The sequence below is a fragment of the Trichomycterus rosablanca genome, chromosome 11 (assembly GCF_030014385.1).
Source record: "Trichomycterus rosablanca isolate fTriRos1 chromosome 11, fTriRos1.hap1, whole genome shotgun sequence".
Lineage (NCBI taxonomy): Eukaryota > Metazoa > Chordata > Actinopteri > Siluriformes > Trichomycteridae > Trichomycterus > Trichomycterus rosablanca.
In genome coordinates this window covers 13893649-13919442 of record NC_085998.1, presented here as the reverse complement: position 1 = coordinate 13919442, position 25794 = coordinate 13893649, and the positions used below count along the sequence as shown (strand labels likewise).

At 38.8% G+C, this 25794-nt stretch overlaps 1 protein-coding gene across 1 annotated transcript; it reads left to right on the top strand.

The window, feature by feature from the left end:
• ddb1 (damage-specific DNA binding protein 1) lies at positions 1 to 25794 on the top strand. The gene is made up of 27 exons (XM_063005193.1): positions 1 to 132; positions 3548 to 3696; positions 3810 to 3926; positions 4011 to 4232; positions 5412 to 5526; positions 5912 to 6009; positions 6096 to 6254; positions 6345 to 6428; positions 6681 to 6797; positions 6937 to 7039; positions 9112 to 9187; positions 9296 to 9404; positions 9531 to 9709; positions 10396 to 10559; positions 11704 to 11811; positions 13933 to 14140; positions 15996 to 16091; positions 16738 to 16849; positions 16949 to 17072; positions 18632 to 18796; positions 19939 to 20033; positions 20120 to 20290; positions 20424 to 20533; positions 21660 to 21829; positions 22561 to 22663; positions 23049 to 23172; positions 25221 to 25794. The coding sequence occupies exons 1-27, from the start codon at positions 72 to 74 to the stop codon at positions 25302 to 25304; spliced, it is 3423 nt and encodes a 1140-aa protein (XP_062861263.1). The 5' UTR covers positions 1 to 71; the 3' UTR covers positions 25305 to 25794.

Below are 25794 nucleotides of genomic sequence, written 5' to 3'. Positions count from 1 at the left end.
GGTGGTGCACAGAAACCAAAAAGCTAAGCTGAAATTCATTTTCAGGTGTTTTTATCTGGAAAGTGAACGCCATGTCTTATAATTACGTGGTAACGGCGCAGAAGCCCACGGCGGTGAACGCATGCATTACCGGTAAGTACAAAACAAACAGCTCGAGCTCTGCTTTGTTTTAGTGTGCGCGTGTTCAGAAATGCCAGACTCCCGCGCGCAGGCCTGTCACTTTAGCATTTAGCTTTTAGCCAGCTAGCACTCTGTTTACTACGTAGGCGGTGTTGTATAAAATGTTGATTTTTTTTGGGCCAGTTCGCTGTTAAAGTTGTTATTTATTCTTGTAATGTAGATAACTGCAGCTTACGAGACAAAATGACTCGAATTTTACGTCACATGGAGAAATTTATGTTTACTGTGTTTAGCTGAAAGCTAACCGGCTAATATGATACACAAGTGTTGGTAGCAGTCACACGGAGTTTGTTTTATGTAGCTTGTAACGTAGAATAACGTAAAAATAATGTCTATTAGTTTATTTCGACGAGGATTTACAATGTCGTTACTGAATGTCAATGGCTGCGTTCTAAATCACATACCTATGTACGTACATGGATATGTATGGTGTTGAATTAGCACAGCACCCGTAATATGATAGTATTTTCACATATTACATAGTATTTAGTATATTACATTGCGATTTTGTATAGTAAAACTTGAACTAGACGTAGTCACAGAGAGTAAAATATATATCTACATGTTAGTACTGTAAATTGCTTATGAAGTTGTTTAATTATCACTGATTCCTCACACCCTGGACATTACTTTATCCAACCCCTCCCCTCCGGCAGGCGCTATAGATCCATCCACATTAAAACCACCAGATTTAAAAGCAGTTTCTTCCCACAGGCGATCTCCCTACTAAATAAATAAATGACTGATAATACATAACACGTAAGCGTAAAAATATTAATCTGCTGCCAAATTGACTACACTGTAGTACTCATCCTACATGTTGTGCACTTTACTGTTTTGTAAATATTTCAGATGCTGCTAAATTACATATCTGTATATTGTGTGTATATAATCTTATAGTTTGGATAATTTTTGTGATTTTGTGTTTAATGTTTAATGTATACGTTGCTTGTACACTGTATCGTACCATTACTAGAGAGATACCATCAGCCGGAAACAAATTCCTTGTGTGTATCCACATACCTGGCCAATAAATCTGATTCTGATTCTGATTCTGATTCTGATTCTGATTAAGGTCAATGTCACAACGTAAATACAAATCATTGTACTCGTGGTGCTGTCAGTACTTGGCACAATGAAAACAAGGTAGGATGCAATCATGACATTGATAAGGTATATTCCTTTCAGGCTTAAGATTTAGAGGTATTTTGTCTGGCAAGATCGTATCAAAGGCTTTAGAACATGTTCAGCAATTGATAGTAGTAAAACCCATGTCCAGATTTTAGTGTATAAATTATTTTACTAAGTAAATACTCAATAGCCCTTACCCACCATCCGATCTCAGACCAATTATAAAAGCATACACCACAGCAGATTGGCAAAAAGAATGGAAACTCATACCACCAACAAACTATGAGCTCCACCCTACCATAAAAACGGATAGAGCTCAATACCCCAAAAACGATGGGAACAAAGTATCTACCACACAAGACACACCAAATTGACCCATACCTACTTGCTAAAAGGAGACTAGGCCCCCAACTGCTTCCTCTGTGGGTCAAGAACTTCTGACACCACGGTGGCTACGTGGGTAGCACTGTCGCCTCACAGCAAGAAGGTCCTGGGTTCGATCCCCAGGTGGGGCGGTCCGCGTCCTTTCTGTGTGGAGTTTGTATGTTCTCCCCGTGTCTGTGTGGGTTTACTCCGGGAGCTTTGGTTTCCTCCCACAGTCCAAAGACATGCAACTGAGGTGAATTGGAGACACTAAATTGTCCATGACTGTGTTTGATATAACCTTGTGAACTGATGAATCTTGTGTAATGAGTAACTACCGTTCCTGTCATGAATGTAACCAAAGTGTAAAACATGATGTTAAAATCCTAATAAACAAACATCAAGAACTTCTATTAAACACATCCTCTGTTCATGCCAAACAAAATTCTACAGTACGCACAGCTACAAGGAAATCTTCACCTCAGTACCCCTGAAAAACTGCTTAAATTCTTGGAAGCAATTGCACTTAAAAACGCCATATAAGTTAGATAAAAACAGTTAAAACTACATTCTCATAGCTACACAAACACACTAACCACCATATGCACAAGTAAAGAAAGCAAATCGACCCACCACTTTGATGTTTAAAGACTAAATCTATTAGCTAGCCATGATAATAGCCATTGCAGCTGACATGGGTTTAAGAATTAAACAAACACCCAATGATTTAACTTAGTTGTTATTTTTCCAAAGTCATCAGTGCATTTGTGCATTATGTACTACCAGTGTAACTTGACCACAGTTTGAGACCCACTCAGCTAAGCTGACATTTTCCCTTACAACGTCCAGCAACATGCATCTGGAAGAATTCAGATGTTTCAGTCACAGGAAAAGAACAGTAGAAATTATGACATCCCAAGACTGCAATAACATACATGCCACAAGTGCATGTGCACTGCTAACTTTAATTTTGTCATTGTGAGGGATCTTCAACAGGCACATAATTCAGCTTCACCCCTACCAGGACGAAAATACACAGAGATAAAATAAATACAAACTCCATTACCAGAAAATTTGGGATATTTTGTAAAATGCAGTAAATACAAGAATTTTTCATCTTCATATTCTCTTAAACCTTTATTTTTTAGTAAATGTATAAAGAATAGCTTTCCAATTATTTTTATCCATAAACGTAATTGTATTTGTTAAATATTAACACATTTTGAATTTTGATGCTCTCACCACACTCAAAAGTTGAAACAGAGACACAGTTACCACTGTTCCATCATATTTCCTATTAATTACACAGTTCCCAAACCTGCCCATTTTTGGCAGGCCAATCAAGCACACATACTCTGCCTATTAAACAATGCTGTTGTAGCTTATGCAAAATGGGACCACTTCACTTTAACACACATGCATGTCACGTTATATACTATAACAGATGTTGGATTTTGCACTTTTTGCTGAGAACTGTCTGGAAATTCCTTTTCTTGATGTCTGTCTGTTTTTTTTGTGCAGAAATCAAGCTGATATGTTAATTATTTTTGGCACTGTCTTTTGGTCCATTTGAGATGAGCTGGTACCCAAAGAATTCAGCAGAATTTTCTGAAAGTGTCGCATCTAAAATACTCATCAATTACTAAATTTATTTTCCAGATAAAATATGGTGATGCTCAACAGCATGAGCAGTCTTCCAGCTATACTTTGTTTAGTTCATGTGGTAACTTCAAGTTCATAAGTCTAAATGTCACGGTTTTTTTTTAATTAGAATTATTATTTGTTTTAGAATGGCTTTACAGTTTGACACAGTCATTATAGGTTTTGAGCAAAGAGTCCAGTTTTTATTGTTGTTCTGCTTTTGTATGTACAGGTCATTTCACCTCAGCAGAGGACCTGAACCTTCTCATAGCGAAGAACACACGGCTGGAGATCTATGTGGTCACTGCAGAGGGATTACGCCCGGTCAAAGAGATCGGCATGTATGGCAAAATCGCTGTTATGGAGCTTTTCAGGCCTAAAGTATGCTTACTTTTTTAAACCTGCATGTGCCGCTCTGTCAAAACACTATTTAGGAGTGTTGTTAATTTTGCTGATTACTGTTGTACTGTTAATTGTTGTAATTGTTACTGCAGGGAGAAAGTAAGGACCTTCTGTTTATTTTGACGGCCAAGTACAATGCCTGCATTCTTGAGTATAAGCAGAATGGTGACAGCATTGATATAATTACTCGTGCCCATGGAAATGTACAGGTATTGCCATCAATTGGCACTCCTTTATTTGAATTAGTTTTGCTGTGAATATTTGTACTTATTTATTTTCTGTGTTATTTATAGGATCGGATTGGGCGTCCATCAGAGACTGGCATAATCGGTATAGTGGATCCTGAGTGTCGTATGATTGGGCTGAGGCTGTATGATGGTCTCTTTAAAGTTATCCCATTGGATCGTGACAACCGTGAACTTAAGGCATTTAATATTCGGCTGGAAGAGCTGCAGGTTATAGATGTGCACTTTCTTTATGGATGCCAAGCCCCAACAGTCTGTTTTATATACCAGGTACAATAAAGTTAAATCATATTTAGTCATTTGCTTAAGTTTAGGTATCAAACATCTGTCATTCGTCAACCCAACATCTTCCCTGTCCAATTTGTGAAATGTCCTCCTATTTAGATTTTGGGATATCTTTTTCTTTTTCCTCTGCCTTTGTCCCATTCGGTTGTGTGGTCGGCTCTCGGCGGATCATGGATCCGCATTGATACCCTTCCTGACACAACCCTCCCTATTTTATCCGGGCTTGGGACCGGCACTACAATGCACTGGTTTGTGCATGTAGCAGCTAGGTATCTATAGGACAATTCAGTGTTTCCAAGTAGCCTGGTGGCATATTTTTGGACTGTGGTAGGAAACCAGAGCACCCGGAGGAAACCCACGGGGAGAACATGCAAACTCCACACAGAAAGGACCCGAACCACCCCACCTGGGGATTGAACCCAGGACCTTCTTGCTGTGAGGCAACAGTGCTACCCACTAAGCCACTGTGCTGTGATTTTGAAAAAAGGAACCACTGTAATTTTGCCCATAACGTTGCCAAATGTTGCAGCGCCAGATCACGATGAATAATTCAGGTTGACAATTGGCTAAAGTCCAGTTTCCCTAGAAATTTGATGTGTTGACCGATGGGTCTGAGGTTTGTCCTCTTGGCTGAGCACCAGTTCTTAAAGTTGCGCTATGCTGTCATAATTACATGCTCTTTTTGGTCAGCCACTTTCCTTTCATCTTTTTATACTATATTGTAATACAATATTGTCATCTAATACTGGTGAGTAGAAACACAAATAGTTGACACAACAACGTCATTTTATTCATTTAAAAATATGATTACCATGACAAACAGTGAAAGAATTTGGAAAATTTGCCAAAGTGATTGGCAAAGGTACACGGTCCTATTTTTGACTCAGAATAGTTATACAGGTTTTTTGTAAACTGTTTTCGCTTTGGCCTGATGGTGACATGTACCAGTGAGTCTTTTACTAACAGTAAGCAAATGAAGCAGCTTTTTATGCATGTTTAAATCTGACCAGGCCTAGCTCTAACACACAATTCTTTAATTTGATAAACTTCTTTATTTGTATGATCTAAGTTTTTCTATCAATATTCTTTTTCTATGTGTTGTGAAAATTGTTATTAAGAATATATTAAAACATTTTAGTTATGCAATTTGTGTCTTTTGATTAGGACCCTCAAGGGCGGCATGTGAAGACATATGAAGTTTCTCTGAAGGAAAAGGAATTTAATAAAGGACCCTGGAAACAGGAAAATGTTGAGGCCGAAGCCTCAATGGTTATTCCAGGTGAGACCAGCTAGAAAAGTAACCAAAAACCATGTAGGAAACATGTTTAAATCATAGATCTACACATTTTAGATCAAGATAGCTGATGACACCGGGTGGTCATAGCACTAGCCCTGGGGCCTGAGATAATGATGATGGTGATGTTGAATATAAAAGAGTTCCCAGAATACATAATTAGGTAGTCCCAGGTGCCAGGAGTACTGATTTGCTGCTTTCTATGATATGTGGTACACTGTGTTGTGAATGTAAATGTTTTCTATAGTCTAACTAAAAAGCCACATTGTACTTAATCTGTCTGCATCTTATAATAATGAACCTTTGGCAAATATATCTCATATGTATTATTTTCAATATATGTTTGTATGTGTGCCTGTTATATTTGCAGTTCCTGAGCCATTTGGTGGTGCTATAATCATTGGTCAGGAGTCCATTACTTATCACAATGGCGATAAATATCTGGCTGTTGCACCTCCAACAATCAAGGTACTTTCCCACAAATTTTAACCAACTTGAGCTCAGTGATACTGTTTTGTTTTTTAATTAAAGTTTTTGTTGTTATACATTTCTAGCAAAGCACAATTGTTTGTCATAACCGCGTGGACCCGAACGGCTCTCGCTATCTGCTGGGTGACATGGATGGAAGGCTCTTCATGCTACTGCTGGAGAAAGAGGAGCTTATAGATGGAACCATGGTCCTCAAAGACCTACGTGTGGAACTACTAGGAGAGGTGTGGGTTTATAATATATGCTGTGTGTTTATGATGTAGGGATTTAAAAATATGAAATTGAAAATCACTATTTGTTTATGTTTCCTGCAGACTTCCATTGCTGAGTGTCTTACATACCTGGATAATGGTGTGGTCTTTGTTGGGTCAAGGCTGGGAGATTCTCAACTTGTCAAAGTCAGTTTCTTAAATTTTTTTAATAGGTTTTAGTGATGGTACAAGTATTCAGCTGCTTAACCAATAACGACAAAAGTGTTTTTTCGATTATTGCGGTCGCTTAAATGTCAGAGCGGAGTTCAGTGCGCTCTCTTTCTTACTGAGTTGATTCTCAGGTCATATGAACTACTTCTAGGTATACCAGTACAGAAAAACCTCATCACTCTTAGATAATTTAAATAATAAACAACAACATTGTGTCTCTTTCTGCAGCTGAATGTTGACAGTAATGATCAGGGATCATATGTAGCTGTTATGGAAACTTTTACTAACCTGGGCCCCATAGTGGACATGTGTGTGGTGGATCTGGAGCGGCAAGGCCAGGGACAGGTAAGACAACACTTGTCATTCATATAAAACCCACATTAATGCAAAACATCCCCATGTTTATGATCATGTATAATCATACCAATTAATAGTTAATGCTAATTTTGTATACTGTTTTTAATGTTGTACTGTTTTGTTGTAGCTGGTGACTTGCTCTGGTGCGTTTAAAGAGGGCTCTCTAAGGATTATTCGTAATGGCATTGGAATCCATGAGCACGCCAGTATTGACCTGCCTGGCATTAAAGGTTTGTGTTACTTTTCAGAACTCTCAGCCTTTGAATGCTTTGTGTTTTATTTACAAAATGAACGTCTATTTTAAGGAAGAAGAGAATTTTTGCTTCCCTAACATTACCCATAATGTTAAATGAGAACAGTAGTATCTGGGGGAAAAAAATGTAGTTATATAGCTACAGTTTTCTTAATGGTATGTAATATCACTTCAATGTCGTATTGGCATACCCCTCTAGGTTTTTCTTTTAAATTTGTGATTTGCTGTAAATGTTGCCGTGACTGGTGTTATGTACAGTATATCACAAAAGTGAGTACACCCCTCACATTTCTGCAAATATTTCATTATATCTTTTCATGGGATAACACTATAGTCATGAAACTTGGATATAACTTAGAGTAGTCAGTGTACAGCTTGTATAGCAGTGTAGATTTACTGTCTTCTGAAAATAACTCAACACACAGCCATTAATGTCTAAATAGCTGGCAACATAAGTGAGTACACCCCACAGTGAACATGTCCAAATTGTGCCCAAATGTGTCGTTGTCCCTCCCTGGTGTCATGTGTCAAGGTCCCAGGTGTAAATGGGGAGCAGGGCTGTTAAATTTGGTGTTCTGGGTACAATTCTCTCATACTGGCCACTGGATATTCAACATGGCACCTCATGGCAAAGAACTCTCTGAGGATGTGAGAAATAGAATTATTGCTCTCCACAAAGATGGCCTGGGCTATAAGAAGATTGCTAACACCCTGAAACTGAGCTACAGCATGGTGGCCAAGGTCATACAGCGGTTTTCCAGGACAGGTTCCACTCGGAACAGGCTTCGCCAGGGTCGACCAAAGAAGTTGAGTCCACGTGTTCGGCGTCATATCCAGAGGTTGGCTTTAAAAAATAGACACATGAGTGCTGCCAGCATTGCTGCAGAGGTTGAAGACGTGGGAGGTCAGCCTGTCAGTGCTCAGACCATACGCCGCACACTGCATCAACTCGGTCTGCATGGTCGTCATCCCAGAAGGAAGCTGACGCACAAGAAAGCCCGCAAACAGTTTGCTGAAGACAAGCAGTTTAAGAACATGGATTACTGGAATGCCCTGTGGTCTGACGAGACCAAGATAAACTTGTTTGGCTCAGATGGTGTCCAGCATGTGTGGCGGCGCCCTGGTGAGAAGTACCAAGACAACTGTATCTTGCCTACAGTCAAGCATGGTGGTGGTAGCATCATGGTCTTGGGCTGCATGAGTGTTGCCGGCACTGGGGAGCTGCAGTTCATTGAGGGAAACATGAATTCCAACATATACTGTGACATTCTGAAACAGAGCATGATCCCCTCCCTTCGAAAACTGGGCCTCATGGCAGTTTTCCAACAGGATAACGACCCCAAACACAACCTCCAAGATGACAACTGCCTTGCTGAGGAAGCTGAAGGTAAAGGTGATGGACTAAACCCAATTGAGCACCTGTGGCGCATCCTCAAGTGGAAGGTGGAGGAGTTCAAGGTGTCTAACATCCACCAGCTCCGTGATGTCATCATGGAGGAGTGGAAGAGGATTCCAGTAGCAACCTGTGCAGCTCTGGTGAATTCCATGCCCAGGAGGGTTAAGGCAGTGCTGGATAATAATGGTGGTCACACAAAATATTGACACTTTGGGCACAATTTGGACATGTTCACTGTGGGGTGTACTCACTTATGTTGCCAGCCATTTAGACATTAATGGCTGTGTGTTGAGTTATTTTCAGAAGACAGTAAATCTACACTGCTATACAAGCTGTACACTGACTACTCTAACTTATATCCAAGTTTTATTTCTATAGTGTTGTCCCATGAAAAGATATAATAAAATATTTGCAAGAATGTGAGGGGTGTACTCACTTTTGTGATGCACTGTATTAACCCCAGTGTCAGAAGCTGTAAATCTGTGCCATTTTTCATAGTTTTCGCAGGCCATCGCAGCATAAAAATGACCAAAGTGTCGTACCTGACAGCCCCTTTCGGCCTTATAGGCTTTAAAACTCAATCACTGCCATTCACAACGTGCAGGCTAAATTACTTAACTGACATTCACATTTTATATATGTTTTGTGTTCAGGACTTTGGCCTCTTCGCTCAGAGGCAGGTAGAGAAACTGATGACATGCTAGTGCTTTCTTTTGTTGGCCAGACCAGGTAGGATTTTAGATTTCGATTTTCTCCATTTCCACAATATTTTGAAGCCATCTTTATTTTTTGTCAATTTTGAAAGTGTAATGCCTGTCATGTAATGGTTCTCTTCAGAGTGCTGATGCTGAGTGGTGAGGAGGTGGAGGAGACGGAACTTCCAGGATTTGTAGATAATCAGCAGACATTCTTTTGTGGAAATGTGGCTCACCAGCAACTAATTCAGGTGCTCTTTCTCTCTCTCTCTCTCTCTCTCTCATTAATACACCTTTTGCATTAATTTAAGCTGGTGGCACTGCAAAATCATTCACTCATGGTATACTGTTAAAGAATTGTATTCATTGTATTTCAGATCACGTCTGGTTCAGTTCGACTGGTCACCCAGGAGAGTAAGTCTCTGATTAGTGAATGGAAGGAGCCTCAAGGACGAAACATTAGCGTGGCTGCCTGTAACTCCACCCAGGTGGTGCTGGCTGTGGGTCGAGTGCTTTACTATTTGCAGATACTCGGTGGAGAACTCAAGCAGATAAGGTATACACACTTGTTTTACATTTAAATTCCTGTAGACACACTATACTTAACCTACACTTGAAAATTACACTTTTGTTGGATTTTTTATTGTGTTTTGCGGTGGGTGCAGTTAATTATATAATGGTCATAGTCCTAAATTCTGTATACTACCCCTCACCTGCCTTCACTAAACTAAAATAAGGCATGATCTGTTATGCCAGCCCCCCACCACAGAGATCTGGGTTTAAATCTCAGCAGTGCTATCAGCTGGCCAGGTGTCTACAAAAGCATTGTTGACGATGTCGGGTTGGCTGAAGCCCTGAGATGGATTTACACCCTGTTCAGGGTATTTCTTCTCAGTGTTTTTCCTTGGAACCGGACCTGCCATGGCTCTAATTAGACTAAAGCAGTTTATAAAAAGAAAATGAAATATTAGCTTAAGTGTTAGTGGAACATGCTTGGCTCCAAGCAGTAAGGATTGTAAATCGTCAATAACATATACTAATAATCGTAACCATGGCAGCTAGAGCAAAAGCTAAACCACACTGAATCATGTGGGTATTGTGTATATGTTGATTACAAATAATCGAAGGAATCAACTTTTATAAAACTATTGCGGTATGGCAGTATATATCTTCAGATGTTAGTGAAGACTACATGCCAACATGCTCATCTTTTTCATCAGAATTTTATTATTCTTTGTGCAGTACCACAGAGATGGAGCATGAGGTGGCCTGTTTGGACATTACACCTCTGGGAGAGAATGGTGGAGAGTCCAGTCTGTGTGCTGTAGGCCTGTGGACAGACATCTCAGCCCGCGTTCTCCGGCTGCCCAGCTTCAGCCCCTTACATAAGGAGATGCTAGGAGGAGGTGAGAGTGGAGTCATCTAAAGATCATGAGAGAATAAAAATATAGTTATAGTTTTATAGGTGAGACACGTGTTTAACATGGCGTAAAAATCCCAAATAAATAAATAGTTTTATAGGAACATGCTCACCTATGCATTTTTTTCTAGATCATTATGGTTGGTAATGGGAACTTGGTAGCTACTGTGTTTACATATAAATCTGTACTCTTGTCCCCTGAGGTAAGTAACCATAGTGATTGGAAAGGGTGCATCAGGACTACATCACTGAAAATTAATTAAATACGGGAATACTCTAAGCACCTCAGTGATGCTGCCAAAATGTGTGGTGCTGGTATCAGGTGGAAAGTCATTTCCAGAAGACCGCAGGCTTCAATGGCAACAGGACTCTATGTTAATACCCAATGTTTTTAAATAGGATTTCCAACTACTTTCATGGTCTGGTTTTACATACTTTAGTTCATGTAGTGTAGTTGTACACTGTATTAGTACAAACTTTGTGTAATCTTGTGATTTATATGCATTGAGTGTATAGATTGCAGGATGGCTTAATGGGAATTGTAGGCTCTGGGGCTACAGCAGTTTTTATGAGGCTGCAGAGAAGAGACACAGCTTTAGCTGGCAAGCTGGAGGGCCTCAACCTGCACTTGATTTAATGTGCAATGTCCTATATAGAGAAGTTACTATTGGTGAAAAACTAATTTGCCACACTTGTAGACGCTTCAGTTGTTTTCTGACTTGAGTATCAGACTGGATTTGTTTTACACTGTATTGCTTTCCTGTTTGCTGTTTGTAACAGATTCACTGTTACTAGAGCCTCAACGACTAATCAGTGACTGAAGAAATCGGCTCACTGAGCAGTGCTACCACAAAAGCCTTTGAACACCTGCTGTTCTAGTCTATTTTCAGTTTGACAAAAAAAAAGCAATGTTTTCTCTCAGCCAGAAGTCTCAAAATACCTTTCACCATTGATTATGAATATTTTTTGTCTTAATGTGCATGTTGAAGTTACTCTCTTTTGCATTGGACTTGTTTCCCTATTAAATCACTTCAACAGTATTACATGTGGTTTCGGTAAGCAAGTGGATACATATATTTCTGTAATTACATTAAATATGATGGTTGATTAGGTGTGTCTTACTCTTACAGAGATAATTCCACGTTCTATCCTGATGACTACTTTTGAGGGCATCCATTACCTGCTGTGTGCTCTTGGAGATGGTGCCCTATTCTACTTTGGCCTCGACCTGCAGACAGGTTGGATGAATGTACACACAGTTCACACTTTACAATTTAGACTACAGTCGGGTCCAGATCAGCTACTAATAACTAGATGATCATAATTAGGGATGCACCGATCCAACTTTTTCAGTTCCGATACCGATCCGATACATATACTTTGCATATCGGCCTATACCGATCCGATACCATTGTTGAATTAATAAACCGTATACTTTATTATGTGGGAAAGGCATCAGGATCGACTTCAACATTACTAAGTTTGCAAAACAAAATATAATTAACACATATATAAATGTACTGAACTGCTATTTATTTGTCAATAAAATAATAAACAGGCATCTTAATATTTCAGTGTTATTTTCACTCAACGAGTGAGCATCCGACACTGCCTTGGTGACCAAAGCAATCCCAGCATTCATTGCGGGTCGGGTGCGCTTTTCTTACAGAAAAATAAACATGGCTTGAGGGGGCGGAGAAACGAATGGAGTTATTATCAAACGTAAATAAAATATTACTGATTTTTTTAACTTGTATAAACTTGTACCGAGTGTTTTTATTTGCAAGTTCGAGCTTGGCAGTAAATGTAACGGTTATCGGTACATGAAGGGAAATGTTATATTGACGTTAGCGTTAGCGCTGTGCTACCTCAGTTCATTGGTTTTAATGGCAAGATGCTAAATGCTAAACCCGATGGAATCGCTATGTAACGCGTTCGATTAACCTGACTTATAAGTTGATGACTTATTAGAATCCTCTCTACTGAGGCAGCCGCTTATGTAGACAGTAAGGCAGCTCCTTAGGTTTTCGAACACACCCATAATGTAGCTGCTGACTGAGAAAAACAGTAGTAGTTTAAATAACTTTTTCAAATAAACTTATCCGTAAATATTTAGTGCAAACAGTAATTCAAAATAAAATATAGCAGCTAAACCGGAGTAATAAACATGTTGCCATCGAACTTGTTGGCATAGCAAGCAAGTGAAATACCTCCATGCAGCTGACTCTTTGGCTCGCTCCATGTTGCTGTTTTTGTTTGTGCTCTACGCCATACGTCAGCAGCACGTCCTGTATGGGCTTAGCACACGTCGCAAACGAACTAAAGTGAACGTATCGGACCCATGGATCGGTTTAATTATCCGATATCCGATCCATCTCATTTTGGTAATATCGGGACCGATATCCGATCTTAATATCGGATCGGTGCATCCCTAATCATAATCAGTATTTTGCAGTGGCTATTGACTCTGACCTCTGATTGATCTGTAAACTGTACAATGTCTTAATGCTTTATGCACATACAGGATGTGACACATTTTGGCCTTTTACTGAAAACTTAGGACAGGTACAGCTGGAAGGATCTTATAAGCTTATCTACATATTTAATTCTGAAATAAAACGTGTATGTTGACCTTGATCATTTTCAAAAGCTAATGAGCTTCTGTCATTTAAAAGTCAGGTTTGTGTACAGATTTTTGTGGCTTGTACCATGTTTTTACTAGCTGAATCCAGTATCTTACTAGTGATTGTGATCTAATAATAAGGCAGTACAAAAACAGATCAGTGCAAAACAACAATTCACACAACATCCACACTACACACTTACTACCCGGAGCAACAGTTGTGTCATTAGCATAATCTGCATCATGTTGTAAATGATCATGGGTTTTAGGAAAAGGTTGTGTTATTGTATATTATTAACCAAAGTAACCAAATTAGTCACTACCTACACTCAAAATTCAGTACTCAGGGGTGTGAAATTAGCCTGACTGATTTAGCACTTTTGGTCCAGAGGTAGAGGAACGTGCGCAGTATAAATTGCAATTAACTTTTCATCACCTTTAGTAATTATTAAGGTGTAAGCCAAAAAGTGGCCGTCCTTTATCTGAAAGGCGCTCATTTCAAGCTGGGATTGCTGAAACAATCCTTAAAGATTATTTCCAGTCACACACCAAGGCTGAAACTCATTAAAACCAGTCTGCTTTAGCCTTCAGATCTTGTAAGTACAGATCAGTAAGTACTGAGATTTTGTGTGTTAACAACAAACATTGGTGAGTCTAGCAGATATTTGTTTTCTACTCATTAAGTAACATGAGCAAATGTGCATTGACCTGGTGTGTGTGTATGTTTGTCTCACAGGTGTTTTAAGTGAGCGGAAGAAGGTGACTCTGGGCACTCAGCCCACAGTACTGCGTACTTTCCGCTCTCTTTCCACCTCCAACGTGTTTGCTTGCTCAGACAGACCCACTGTCATCTACTCCAGCAACCACAAACTCGTCTTCTCCAACGTCAACCTCAAGGAGGTTAATTACATGTGCCCCCTCAACTCTGAGGGCTACCCCGACAGGTAGGATTATGTAAGCATGTGAATGAGTGAGGGGAATGTTCCCCAGGTGTCTGCAATTGGCATAAAGGGAAAAACAGTTGAGAGTGTGGTCCTAACAGGTGGTCCTAATTAAACTCATTTTATAAGGATTAGAGATTCTCCAACATTAGAACAAGGCATGTTGAGTTATGATGTGAAGGTATTTTGTTTTACTATGTATTGCTGTTTGTTATTCTGCTGTTCCACTTGACGTGGTCACACAAGGAGCTTGCTCTTTGTGTCGCTTTGCAAAGTGGATTTGAACTGGTGGAATCCTGTTCAAGGATGCCAAGTTCCCACTACACAACTTTTCAAGTCGTCAGATCGCTGTACAGTTCACACTACACGACTGGATCTCTTGTAATCGGGAGTCTTTCAAGTCGGTGTGGCTTTCACACTACACGACTGATCGGTGATAGGGGGTTTCACACTACACGATCTATCACCAACTGGGATCGCAGACGAGCTTCTCTGGTCTCCCAAACTACGTTTTGTCACGGGAACAAACGCGAGAAGTGACTAGGGGTGTAATGATACCACGTCCAAAAATGCACGTCAACAAGTAGCGAGCGATCAAAGTTTGTGCGCTGATGTGCAGCGTAAAATCAAGGAGAAATAATAAATACGTTGGAGGTTAATAAATATTTTTTGCAATGCACCATTGGTGTTTTGTAGAGAACAATAAGGTCAGAAATACTGTAAAACTTGTGTGTGCGCCAATATACTCTGATATAAACTATATTATGCCCCTGTCCCTGTGAATTAGCATTTTGTATTACTATGTCTTATAAGTAGGAATTTCCTGTTGTTTCTTAAAGCTTTATAAATACGGTTAAATGTTAAGAAATGAAAATTAAGTCCTTTGTACACCGCTTAATATATAAGAAAATTGTTTTAATCTGTCTCAGATTACTCTCAGTAGCCACCTTTACATGCAGTCTGGTAATCCGTTATTAATCCAAATAATAGCTCAATCGGAATAGAACCCATGCACACACCTCATTCTGAACACCTCTTAATTTGGACTAGCCCAATTAAGGCCATTTCGAATAGAATTTCTATCTGATTGAACAAGCTGGGTAATCATTTGATTAATTTGTTAAATAGAAGAATAATAGTAGAAGAATTATAATTTAACAACTGTATGTGATTAGATTCCCAATCAGAAATTGTAAGTACATTTTGTGCGTCATAAATGACTGCCGTGTCATACGAAATGTTTGCTTCCATTCAAAATATGTGAGTTCCTCCAGTACAACTCTCTGCCATCATTCTTTACTGCGCATTTGCATCCAGAGGTTTCATGTCATCTGCAGTTTGTCTGACATCCAGGTCATGTGCCTCGGAATGTTGCAGAACATGACCCTTTCCTCTCGTCTTTTCTTTAAATAAGTGAATGTGCATTTTCCTGAGCCTGCCAGAATTTACAAAAATTTACGCACCAACCGAAAAACATATTGCTGTTCCATTTACTCTGACTGGACTTAAATTAATGATGCTAGTTGTGGCAATGTGTACAAGTACGGTAATGTGATTGTAAATAGCATATGAAGAAAAATATGTTACATTGAATTCACTGTATGCTGTTCTGCAGAGTGTTGCCTAAAATTGAGTTTCAGTAGCAAATGTTTTATTTTGGGTGCTTTATTATTTAGCAGTTCTTACTTGCCTGCATGTATAACTGAATAATGTATCACGTGTGAGAAATACTTGGCAAAAAATAAAATAAATATGCAAGTCCTACAGAAAATATTTTGTGGTTTAAAGCTATGCTTTGAAGTCTGGTGCAGTTTATTTTTAAAGGATTCATGTTATTCTCTTTTTGTTTCCAATGCAGCTTGGCTCTTGCAAATAACAGCACTCTGACCATCGGCACTATTGACGAGATCCAGAAACTCCATATTCGCACTGTACCTCTATACGAGTCGCCCAAGTAAGACCGATATTATTGTTTTTATTTATTTATACCTTTATTTTTTATGAGGTCATTTTTGAATAAACCTTGACACCTCATGATTCTTTGGCTTTTGACTTAACCAGTGCCATAAAAGTTCTTCCATCAGCATAGTTTTCAGAAGATTATTGCTTGTATTGAAAGGGAACTAAACACGTTAAATCTTATCAGTAGAAACATCATTGCTATGGGTAACAATACAAAGTTATGAATGTTTTAGTCTGAAAGTAATTGATCATTTAAAATAAATATATTTAGTTACTCTACTACTGGTACTAGTAACTATTAACGGACGAAAAATTCACTTTTATGCCATATCATTTTCCCTCTTTTAAACAAGGGGCTTAAACACATCGGATTTGGTCTGCATACCTGATATAGCACAGTTTTTACACCGGATGCTTTTCCTGATGCAATCCTCATATTTTTATCTGGATTGGGACCTGCACTACTTTACAATACAATGTGATAATATAAATTTAAAAAAAAACTGTGAATGCAATATTGGTGCAACAGGATAAATCCAATTTTGACCAACTCTGATAATAAACAGTAGAAGTTTGACAAGAAATCTTGTGTTCACTATGAAATTAAAACAACAGCCTTGTACCTTTTTACCTTCTAGGAGAATCTGTTATCAGGAGGTGTCTCAGTGTTTCGGCGTGCTGTCGAGCAGAGTGGAGATGCAGGATGTGAATGGCACCACAGCTCCTGTACGCCCCAGTGCCAGCACTCAGGTAGATGATGTCCAAACACTGTTTGATTATCAGAGGGTTCATCATCTAGTAGTGCTTAAAAATGAACATTTCCTATTAAAGTTTCCTCTCTGTTCATAGGCTCTGTCCAGTAGTGTCAGTTCCAGTAAGCTCTTTCCCAGTAGCACTTCTCCCCATGAGACCTCCTTCGGCGAGGAGGTGGAGGTGCACAGTCTGCTTGTGGTTGACCAGCACACTTTTGAAGGTGTGTGTTTTTGTACTTCTCTCTTATTCACATTCTTTTGCTCACACTTTGTTTATAATGCAGTTAATAAAGTTTACATAAAACAGAAACCATTAACCACTATTAAGGGTTACAATCTTTAGATGCTTTACATAGAGTTAAACATATTTTTTTTGTGATGTAGAATAATTATTTATTTTTAGTTAGTTGTAAATCATGACTGAAAGGTGGAATAAACAAGTAAATATTTTATGTGTATTTAAAATGCTTTAGCAGATAGATAGCCATCAGCACATTTATAAAGGAATGTACTCGTTTTCCTCATGGTGTCTAGAACGGCCAATTAAAGTTATTACAGTAATTATTTTTGTTCCTTAAGTAATCGACTTCATTTATTTATTTTTTTATCAACCACTTTGTCAGGGTTACAGTTGGTTCGGTTCTGCTGGGAAACAATGGCGTAAAGCAGGAATACCCTGGTCAGGGCTCCAGTCCATCACATGTCTATGGCCACAAACCCCTCCGCCCATCCTCAAACATAGCCAGTCATGTTTGTTAGCGTTTGTGAGCACAGTAATCCATTACTTTGACTGTATTAGATTTTGAATGAGTACAATATTCGAATTCATTCTAAATATATATGCAAAGATAAAGTGGACATTAGTGGTAACAGGCTATTTCCAGAATTAATAAATAATTAAATATGGCCTAAAAAATACATGAAAAGCATTGTGCAAGGTGGTGCTAGGATTATTTAACATCAGGCGCCCAGGTGGCGCAGCGGGATATTCCGCTTGCACACCAGCACCGAGTTTCTGAACTCCCCGGTTGCCACCGGTCGGCTGGCCGCCATCTGCCTGCAGCAGATACTAATTGGCCACCATATCTGCAGGGTGGGGCTGGACTATGTGTGGGTGGGTGGGTGGTTCTTCATACGCTGTGTAAGGACCCTGATTTGCGAGAAGAATGCAAAATGCATGGGCGAGAAGTGGAGGGATGTACACGTGTCGAAAGAGGCGTGTACAGCAATGCGTTCTCCTTGGATGTAATCTGGTATCTCTCAGCAGCGGAAGACAAAATTGAGTGTGCTAAATCGGGAGGAAAATGGGAAGAAAATGCATTAAAAAAAAGAGGATTATTTAACATCATCTTAACAGCTTCTTAAATTAGAAGATTTTTAATGGGTGGATGGTAATAAACAAGCAGGTGTCCCATTCTAAATACCCTGTCATGATGGTATAATAAGAAAAAAACAATGTGCCTTATTTCACATCATGCTACACTCTTTTAGGCTCTGCAGGAACCCTTTGACCCTCATATGTACCCCTCTGTTAAGTAAGATCTAAAGCTAACTGTCCAAAGTAACCCAGTTTTTCAGTATGTTTAATAAATTGTTATGATCAGTAGTGTCAAATACGCAATACAGAGCCTTGACTACAATCTAGATAATTTATCACCTTAGCTAGAACTGTGTTGCTTTTGGAAATATTACTAAACTACTTTATTCTGCATTAAAAAAACAGAGCTGGTGAATTATGTGTCTTATATGTAGTAGATAAACATATTGATTTTATTTTCAGTGCTTCACGCCCACCAGTTTTTACCAAGTGAGTACGCCCTTAGCTTGGTTTCCTGTAAACTGGGCAAAGATCCTGCTGTGTACTTCATTGTGGGCACTGCTATGGTTTACCCTGAGGAGGCAGAGCCCAAGCAAGGTCGCATTATCGTCTTTCACTACACAGATGGTAAGAATTTTTCTTTCTATTTTAGAGTGATTGTCATCTTGTTTAGTCATAGTGTGTGATCTCACAGTATCTGCTAATTAAGTTTCCATAATTAAAATACAGATGTTCTTTTGTTCAAGATTAAAAAAAAAAAAAAAAAAAAGAATAAATTATTTTGATGTGTATTATGATGAATGCATAATATACTCTTACACTAAATGAGTCAGAATGCTTTGCAGATTTCAGATAAGCCAGTTTATCTAACATGAGTGTCCAGGGCTCTCGGGTAGCACAGCAGTAAAATGCACTAGCATACTAATGCTGATTTCAACAGCATTTTTGACATCATGTGTAAAAACTGTTCTAATCAGATACATAGACCGGGGTGATTCACTGTGACGACCTATGAAGAATGCAGGGGCAGCTGAAAGAAAAGAAAAAATAACATAAGTCTGTAAAGGTGGCAGTGTTTAGATTGTGACCGTCATAGGTTAAGTATCTATAGTAGACAATCTGCCTGCTTATTGGCTAGATATATTTACATGGCCCACCGCTCTAGTTTTAGCTCTGTAGAGCAGCATGCATACTAAGCCTGAATTCAGTTGATCCTTTTGAAAATCTGTGTTTAAATATTGATTAACTTTTTTTGTGTAATGTTCCTACAGGTTTTGGATACATTATTATTATTTTTTTTTAACAAGTGTATGATTTCTCCTGTATGATAAGTGTTAATGATAATTACACTGAAATGTTGTTATTGCTTGGTTCAGGTTCTTAGGGAATATGCTGCAGTGATCACACTCACTGCAGTAATTATGTATTATTTAAATAATATATAAACATTTTCTATCCACACTGCCATAGGAGAAGACACAGATAGTACTGCAATGAGTTTTTGGTTTTAAAGAGCACCTATGTTTTGCAGACACACTGTCCAGTTCTGTGATCAGATTGGCTGTCACATATTGGGCTGCTGCCACCTGTGTTGGTCCAATGACTGCTGTGCCATGTCACTAAGGGCATATAGCAAACTGACCCAAGAGCACATAACCGTTGGACAACTTAGATTAGTGTTTCTTTTACAACATTAATTGCGTTAAGTGTTTATTGTGCTTTTGTGGGTTTTATTTGTTATTCCTGAGTGTTTTTCTTTCTTACTTCAGGTAAACTGCAGACTGTAGCAGAAAAGGAGGTGAAAGGTGCTGTGTACTCAATGGTGGAATTTAATGGCAAATTACTGGCCAGCATCAACAGCACAGTAAGTGGTTTGTGTGCGCACTTCTTTCAAGCTTCTATACATGTGACACTATTTATAACGGGGTTGCCACTTTGCTGTGTGGATAGGTGCGCCTGTATGAGTGGACAGCAGAGAAAGAGCTGAGAACGGAGTGCAATCACTATAACAACATCATGGCACTCTATCTAAAGACCAAAGGCGACTTTATACTAGTGGGAGACTTGATGAGATCGGTGCTGCTGCTGGCGTACAAACCCATGGAGGGCAACTTTGAAGAGGTAAGGGATTTAAATATTAACTTTGTAAGAGTGAACTAATGAATTTTTAATAAATCTGAGGCAAGAGAAGATCATTCTGACGTGTTCGGTGTCCAAAAATTCTAAAAAAGTCATTCTTATTCCTTGTGTTCAGATCGCTCGGGATTTTAATCCTAACTGGATGAGTGCAGTGGAGATTTTGGATGATGATAACTTCCTAGGTGCAGAAAATGCTTTTAACCTTTTTGTTTGCCAAAAAGACAGGTATGTAATGAATTTCTACACTTTTGTTATACGGTATAAGAATACTTAACAGACCCTGTTGACCTTAATTACATATCAACAAGTCACAAAAAGATCCAAGTAATTTTGTAAAATGAGTGTTTTTTGGCACAGATGTCAGAAGTTTCAGGAACAGATTTCTCTACTGCCTAGAAACATTTTAACTTGTCTGTTATGGGAGCTGTCTCTTCTAGAATGACAAGCAGTGACTGTCTGGAAATCTTTCTAAAATAATTCTACAATGGGTAAATGATCTGAACAAATAATGATGTACAGCTTCAATATCTGTCTATGCCATAAATATAGCCAGTATGTTGCTGATATGGCAATAAACCCAAACAAAGAAATCTACAATGGGTCTGAACCAAAGTGATTCCAGTAGTGTTTTATGCATAGTGGATTTCGTAAGGTCCCAGTCAGAGGTTCTGGAGATGATTTAAAAAATAAAATAAATATTAAACCGCACATATTTGCTGATCGTTTTTGACTATTGTACAAAGACAGTATTTATAGTTTTAACTATTCAACTTGGTTTTCTTGATCTGTAACTAGACACTGCAACTACACCTAGGACTGCAACTGTCCTGCAAGGACTGCAAATCTGTTCATCAGTTTTTTTTATTCACTGATTGTATTATTTTAAAAAAGTCACAGCGGGTCCAATTAAACCAGGAAACTCTGAGCACAAGGCAGGAATACCCTGGACAGGGTGTCAATCCATTGCAGGGCTTTGTCCACCCCCTTCAAATGTAGCCAGTCATGTCCGTGTAAACAAATGGCCAGCTATTAACACTGCTAAGATTTAAACCAGGATCTCCACTATGGTGGGCTAGCATAATAGATTGCTGCGATACCCAAACGCCAATACAATTTTAACTGGTTAAATTCCAAATAAAAATAAGTGTTTGCTTAATATAATGTATTAGAGATTCCAAAAAAAGATGTGTCAAGACTATTTTAGACTGCATATATGCCATTTTTATCGCCTATAAAGTTGAGCTTTGTGCTTTTAGTTAATCCCTGACTTGGTCTAAATTTCCCTACAATGTTGAACCCTCAGATTGTCAGTTATGATTTTACTCTTACACTCGCTTTCATTCTGGCTTAGCGCTGCCACCACTGATGAGGAGAGGCAGCATTTGCAGGAGGTGGGTGTGTTCCATCTGGGCGAGTTTGTGAATGTGTTCTGTCACGGTTCCTTGGTTCTGCAGAACCTTGGAGAGAGTTCTACTCCCACCCAGGGTTCAGTGCTCTTCGGCACAGTTAATGGAATGATTGGTAAGAAAATATGCACCTTTCCATAGCACTTTGGCATATTTCCTGGATTTTTCCTGTAATACAGACCTAAATACTATAGAGCAGTGGTCCCCAACCACCGGGCCATTTTATTACTTGGCCGCGCAGAAAGAGTAAATAATTAGAGATTGCTACAAGAGCAATTAAATTTCCAGTATCTTTTGGTGTTATTGTCTCCAATCACCACTAGGTAGGAGCAGTGTCTCATTGCAGCGAAAAAAGCTCAGGATTCACACTGATTTTCCATCATATAGTTATTCTATTTTAAATCCCCCCACCGATACGTATATATTATATGAAACTGGTCCATGGTGCAAAAAAGGTTGGGGACCGCTGCTGTAGCGTATGTCTATCACTGTACTTTTTACTGATTTAAAGACTATTATGAGAGTAGCTTGTTGGTTGGGATTCAGCACTCTATTAAGCTAATAAGTACCAGAGAAAGGACCAGAGTATTTTTCATTTAGTTTAGAAATGTTTTGTAAATTGCTTTAACTGAAACTGCAGATTTTCTGTTCAGTCACTTTAATAACCTGACAATAAAGATCTGTACATTTGATTCTGAATTGTTCATTGTCAAGATGCATCTAGGAATATATTGGATTTTTTCACACCCACTATTTAAAGGTTAATTTTGTGTGTAATTCGTCCTGTATCCACTTTTAATTGCACTAATCAATATATGTTTTTTTTTGTTTTTTGTTTTTTTATAGGGCTGGTTACTTCACTGTCTGAGGGATGGTATAGTTTACTCATGGACTTGCAGAACAGACTCAACAAAGTTATTAAGAGCGTGGGCAAGATCGAGCACAGCTTATATCCTTCAAAACTGTTTATCTGTGTTTATTCAAAGGTTTCTGCAACCACGTTCAAATTTCATTTAAATTTTATTGGTAAAAAGAGGTTAAACATCTACAGAGAGCATACCTAATTATGCACATTTATATTCAGAGTTGTTTTTATCCTTGGTAAATGTAACAAATTGGAATAAATAAAACATAAGATACTTGCTATGCAGAGCATGTATTTTCCCCAAAATGTTAAATTTAGCTGTTAGACAGTAATTGTGCATTACAAATGTTTGCAGATTAAAAAAAAAATAAATGAAAGCTCTCATTGTTTTTCATCTGGAAGATTTTTTAGGACTTTTAGGATATTTTAGGAAAATATGGAAGTTTGTTAGTTTCTTAACACCAAGCACCTGGAGATCATTCAATACGGAAAGGAAGACCGAGCAGGCCACAGGATTCATTGATGGAGATCTGATCGAGAGCTTCTTGGATCTTGGCCGGGCCAAAATGCAGGAGGTTGTTAGCACACTACAGGTATTACCTCACTTATAATCTAGATAGGTCATTTGCTAGTGATGGGTGGTCACTGGAGTGGAAGGCTTTGACTTATCAGCTGAAGTCAGCTAGCCCATAGGACAAGATTTTTATAAGCTACTAATTGAATGCTTTTGTAGTGGTAGATTTTTGTTTTTGTGAAAGCTCAGTGTTTCCATCTTATTGCATCACATGGAAATTACAATGCAAGTGGGGGAAACATTTAAGTACCAAGATGTGAGACGCAAAACTGTATTTGAATAAATGGAGACAAGTTACCGCTGTGGTGCTTACATGATGTACTCACCTAGTCAACCAGTTGTTTCTTTGAGCCAGAGACAAAAATATAACAACATACCTGTAGTTAATTTTTAATCCATAGTTTGTCATCACTATTTTAATACATTATTAGGTTTCAGCCGTGGAGTGAGTTTGACTTGCATTAATGTGTTTTGCAGCGGTGTTATATTTATACATTATATATTTGTAATTATAATGCTTAAATCACCCTGCGCTTGCTTGGTTTTTGTATTGATTAAAATGGCTTTCTTGCAAAAAAGGGAAAGTGTTAATGTTGCTAATTAAATGTTAATTATTCCACTCATGCCACGCACTGTTCGAGCATTAAGCAATCGATTATCTGTTTAGACGTGATTACAAAATGATGCCTGGCTTACCCTCCAGGATATTCAGGCCTGTTTTAGGAAGGGATTTCCTCTTACCGACAAGTGCAAGAAGTATCCTGCTTTATACATACCCTGCTCTGTCATTTCTGTAGAGCGGGTTATGTATGATCCAATCCTAAACATTAATCAACATGTTAAATATTTATGACTTTACATCCTGTGATGTGCCAGGGACAGCAACTGTCTCGTGTTAAACTGCCATAATCTAAAAAGGAGAGCTCAATATTAATGAAAGAATTGAAATTCATAGTTGGGGTAATATAAGTACAACATATTACAAAGCATTTCAGTGGAATTGATGCTTTTGATGAGGTAAAATAAACACGAAAACTAGCTATTATGCATGTCTATGTACACTGATCAGCCATAACATTAAAACCACCTCCTTGTTTCTACACTCATTGTCCATTTTATCAGCTCCACTTACTATATAAAAGCACTTTGTAGTTGTACAATTACTGACTGTAGTCCATCTGTTTCTCTGCATGCTTTTTTGCCTGCTTTCACCCTGTTCTTCAATGGTCAGGACCCCCACAGGACCACTACAGAGCAGGTATTATCTAGCTGGTGGATCATTCTCAGCACTGCAGTGACAATGACATGGTGGTGGTGTGTTAGTGTGTGTTATGCTGGTATGAGTGGATCAGGCACAGCAGTGCTGCTGAAGTTTTTAAATACTGTGTCCACTCACTGTCCACTCTATTAGACACTCCTACCTAGTTGGTCCACCTTGTAGATGTAAAGTCAGAGACAATCACTCATTTATTGCTGCTGTTTGAGTTGGTCATCTTCCAGACCTTCATCAGTGGTCACAGGACGCTGCCCACGGGGCGCTGTTGGCTGGATATATTTTTGGTTAGTGGACTATTCTCAGTCCAGCAGTGACAGGGAGGTGTTTAAAAACTCCATCAGCGCTGCTGTTTCTTATCCACTTATACCAGCACAACACACACTAACACATCACCACCATGTCAGTGTCACTGCAGTGCTGAGAATGATCCACCACCTAAATAATACCTGCTCTGTAGTGGTCCTGGGAAAGTCCTGACCATTAAAGAACAGCATGAAAGGGGGCTAACAAAGCATGCAGAGAAACTGATTGACTACTGTCAGTAATTGTAGAACTACAAAGTGCTTCTATATGGTAAGTGGAGCTGATAAAATGGACAGTGTGTGTAGAAACAAGGAGGTGGTTTTAATGTTATGGCTGATCGGTGTATATGGACCATGCTCATTTCATTTCTTAATTAACATTCATTTTGTGTAGCTGAATGAGCTGATTGGTGTCATTAATGTTTTCTTAATAGCTGTTTTGTTGTAGAGCGTTGTGTACTATCTAATGTATATGTGTGTGTCTTTTAGATTGATGATGGCAGCGGAATGAAGAGAGAAGCTACAGTGGATGAAGTAATTAAGATAGTGGAGGAGCTCACCAGGATCCACTAACCTGCTCTGCTTAACAACGTTCTGTACATAGATATAAATAAATCAACAGGTGGGGGTGTGGATGAGTTGCTGTGTGTCAAGAGCAAGAGTATGAGAGTTTGTGCGTTTCACTCCTGACGGTTCAGCCCTATCCCTTTCCTGTTTTGAGAGCCTTGTGTATCTAAATTCATGCATATACACACGTTTGCATAAAGCTGATAGTACAGATCCTTCTTAAGGACAGATTCTCTGGACTCTGTGAGTGTGAGAGTTTGTGTTATTGTGTTTTCTCTATTGTGAGGTCTGTATGAGTGTGTATGATAAATGACGACTGAACAGTCATTTGCGCTTTGATAATTGTACTGCTGGGACGTACTGCCAGCTTTAACTGAGTTTCAGAAGTTGGCTAATTATAGAATGGGTGGGCTGAATAGATTTTTATTAGTGACATTTTGTCGATGTGCTGTTTTCCCCAGTCGTTCATTTTAATAAAGCTTGCTTTAGTACCTTC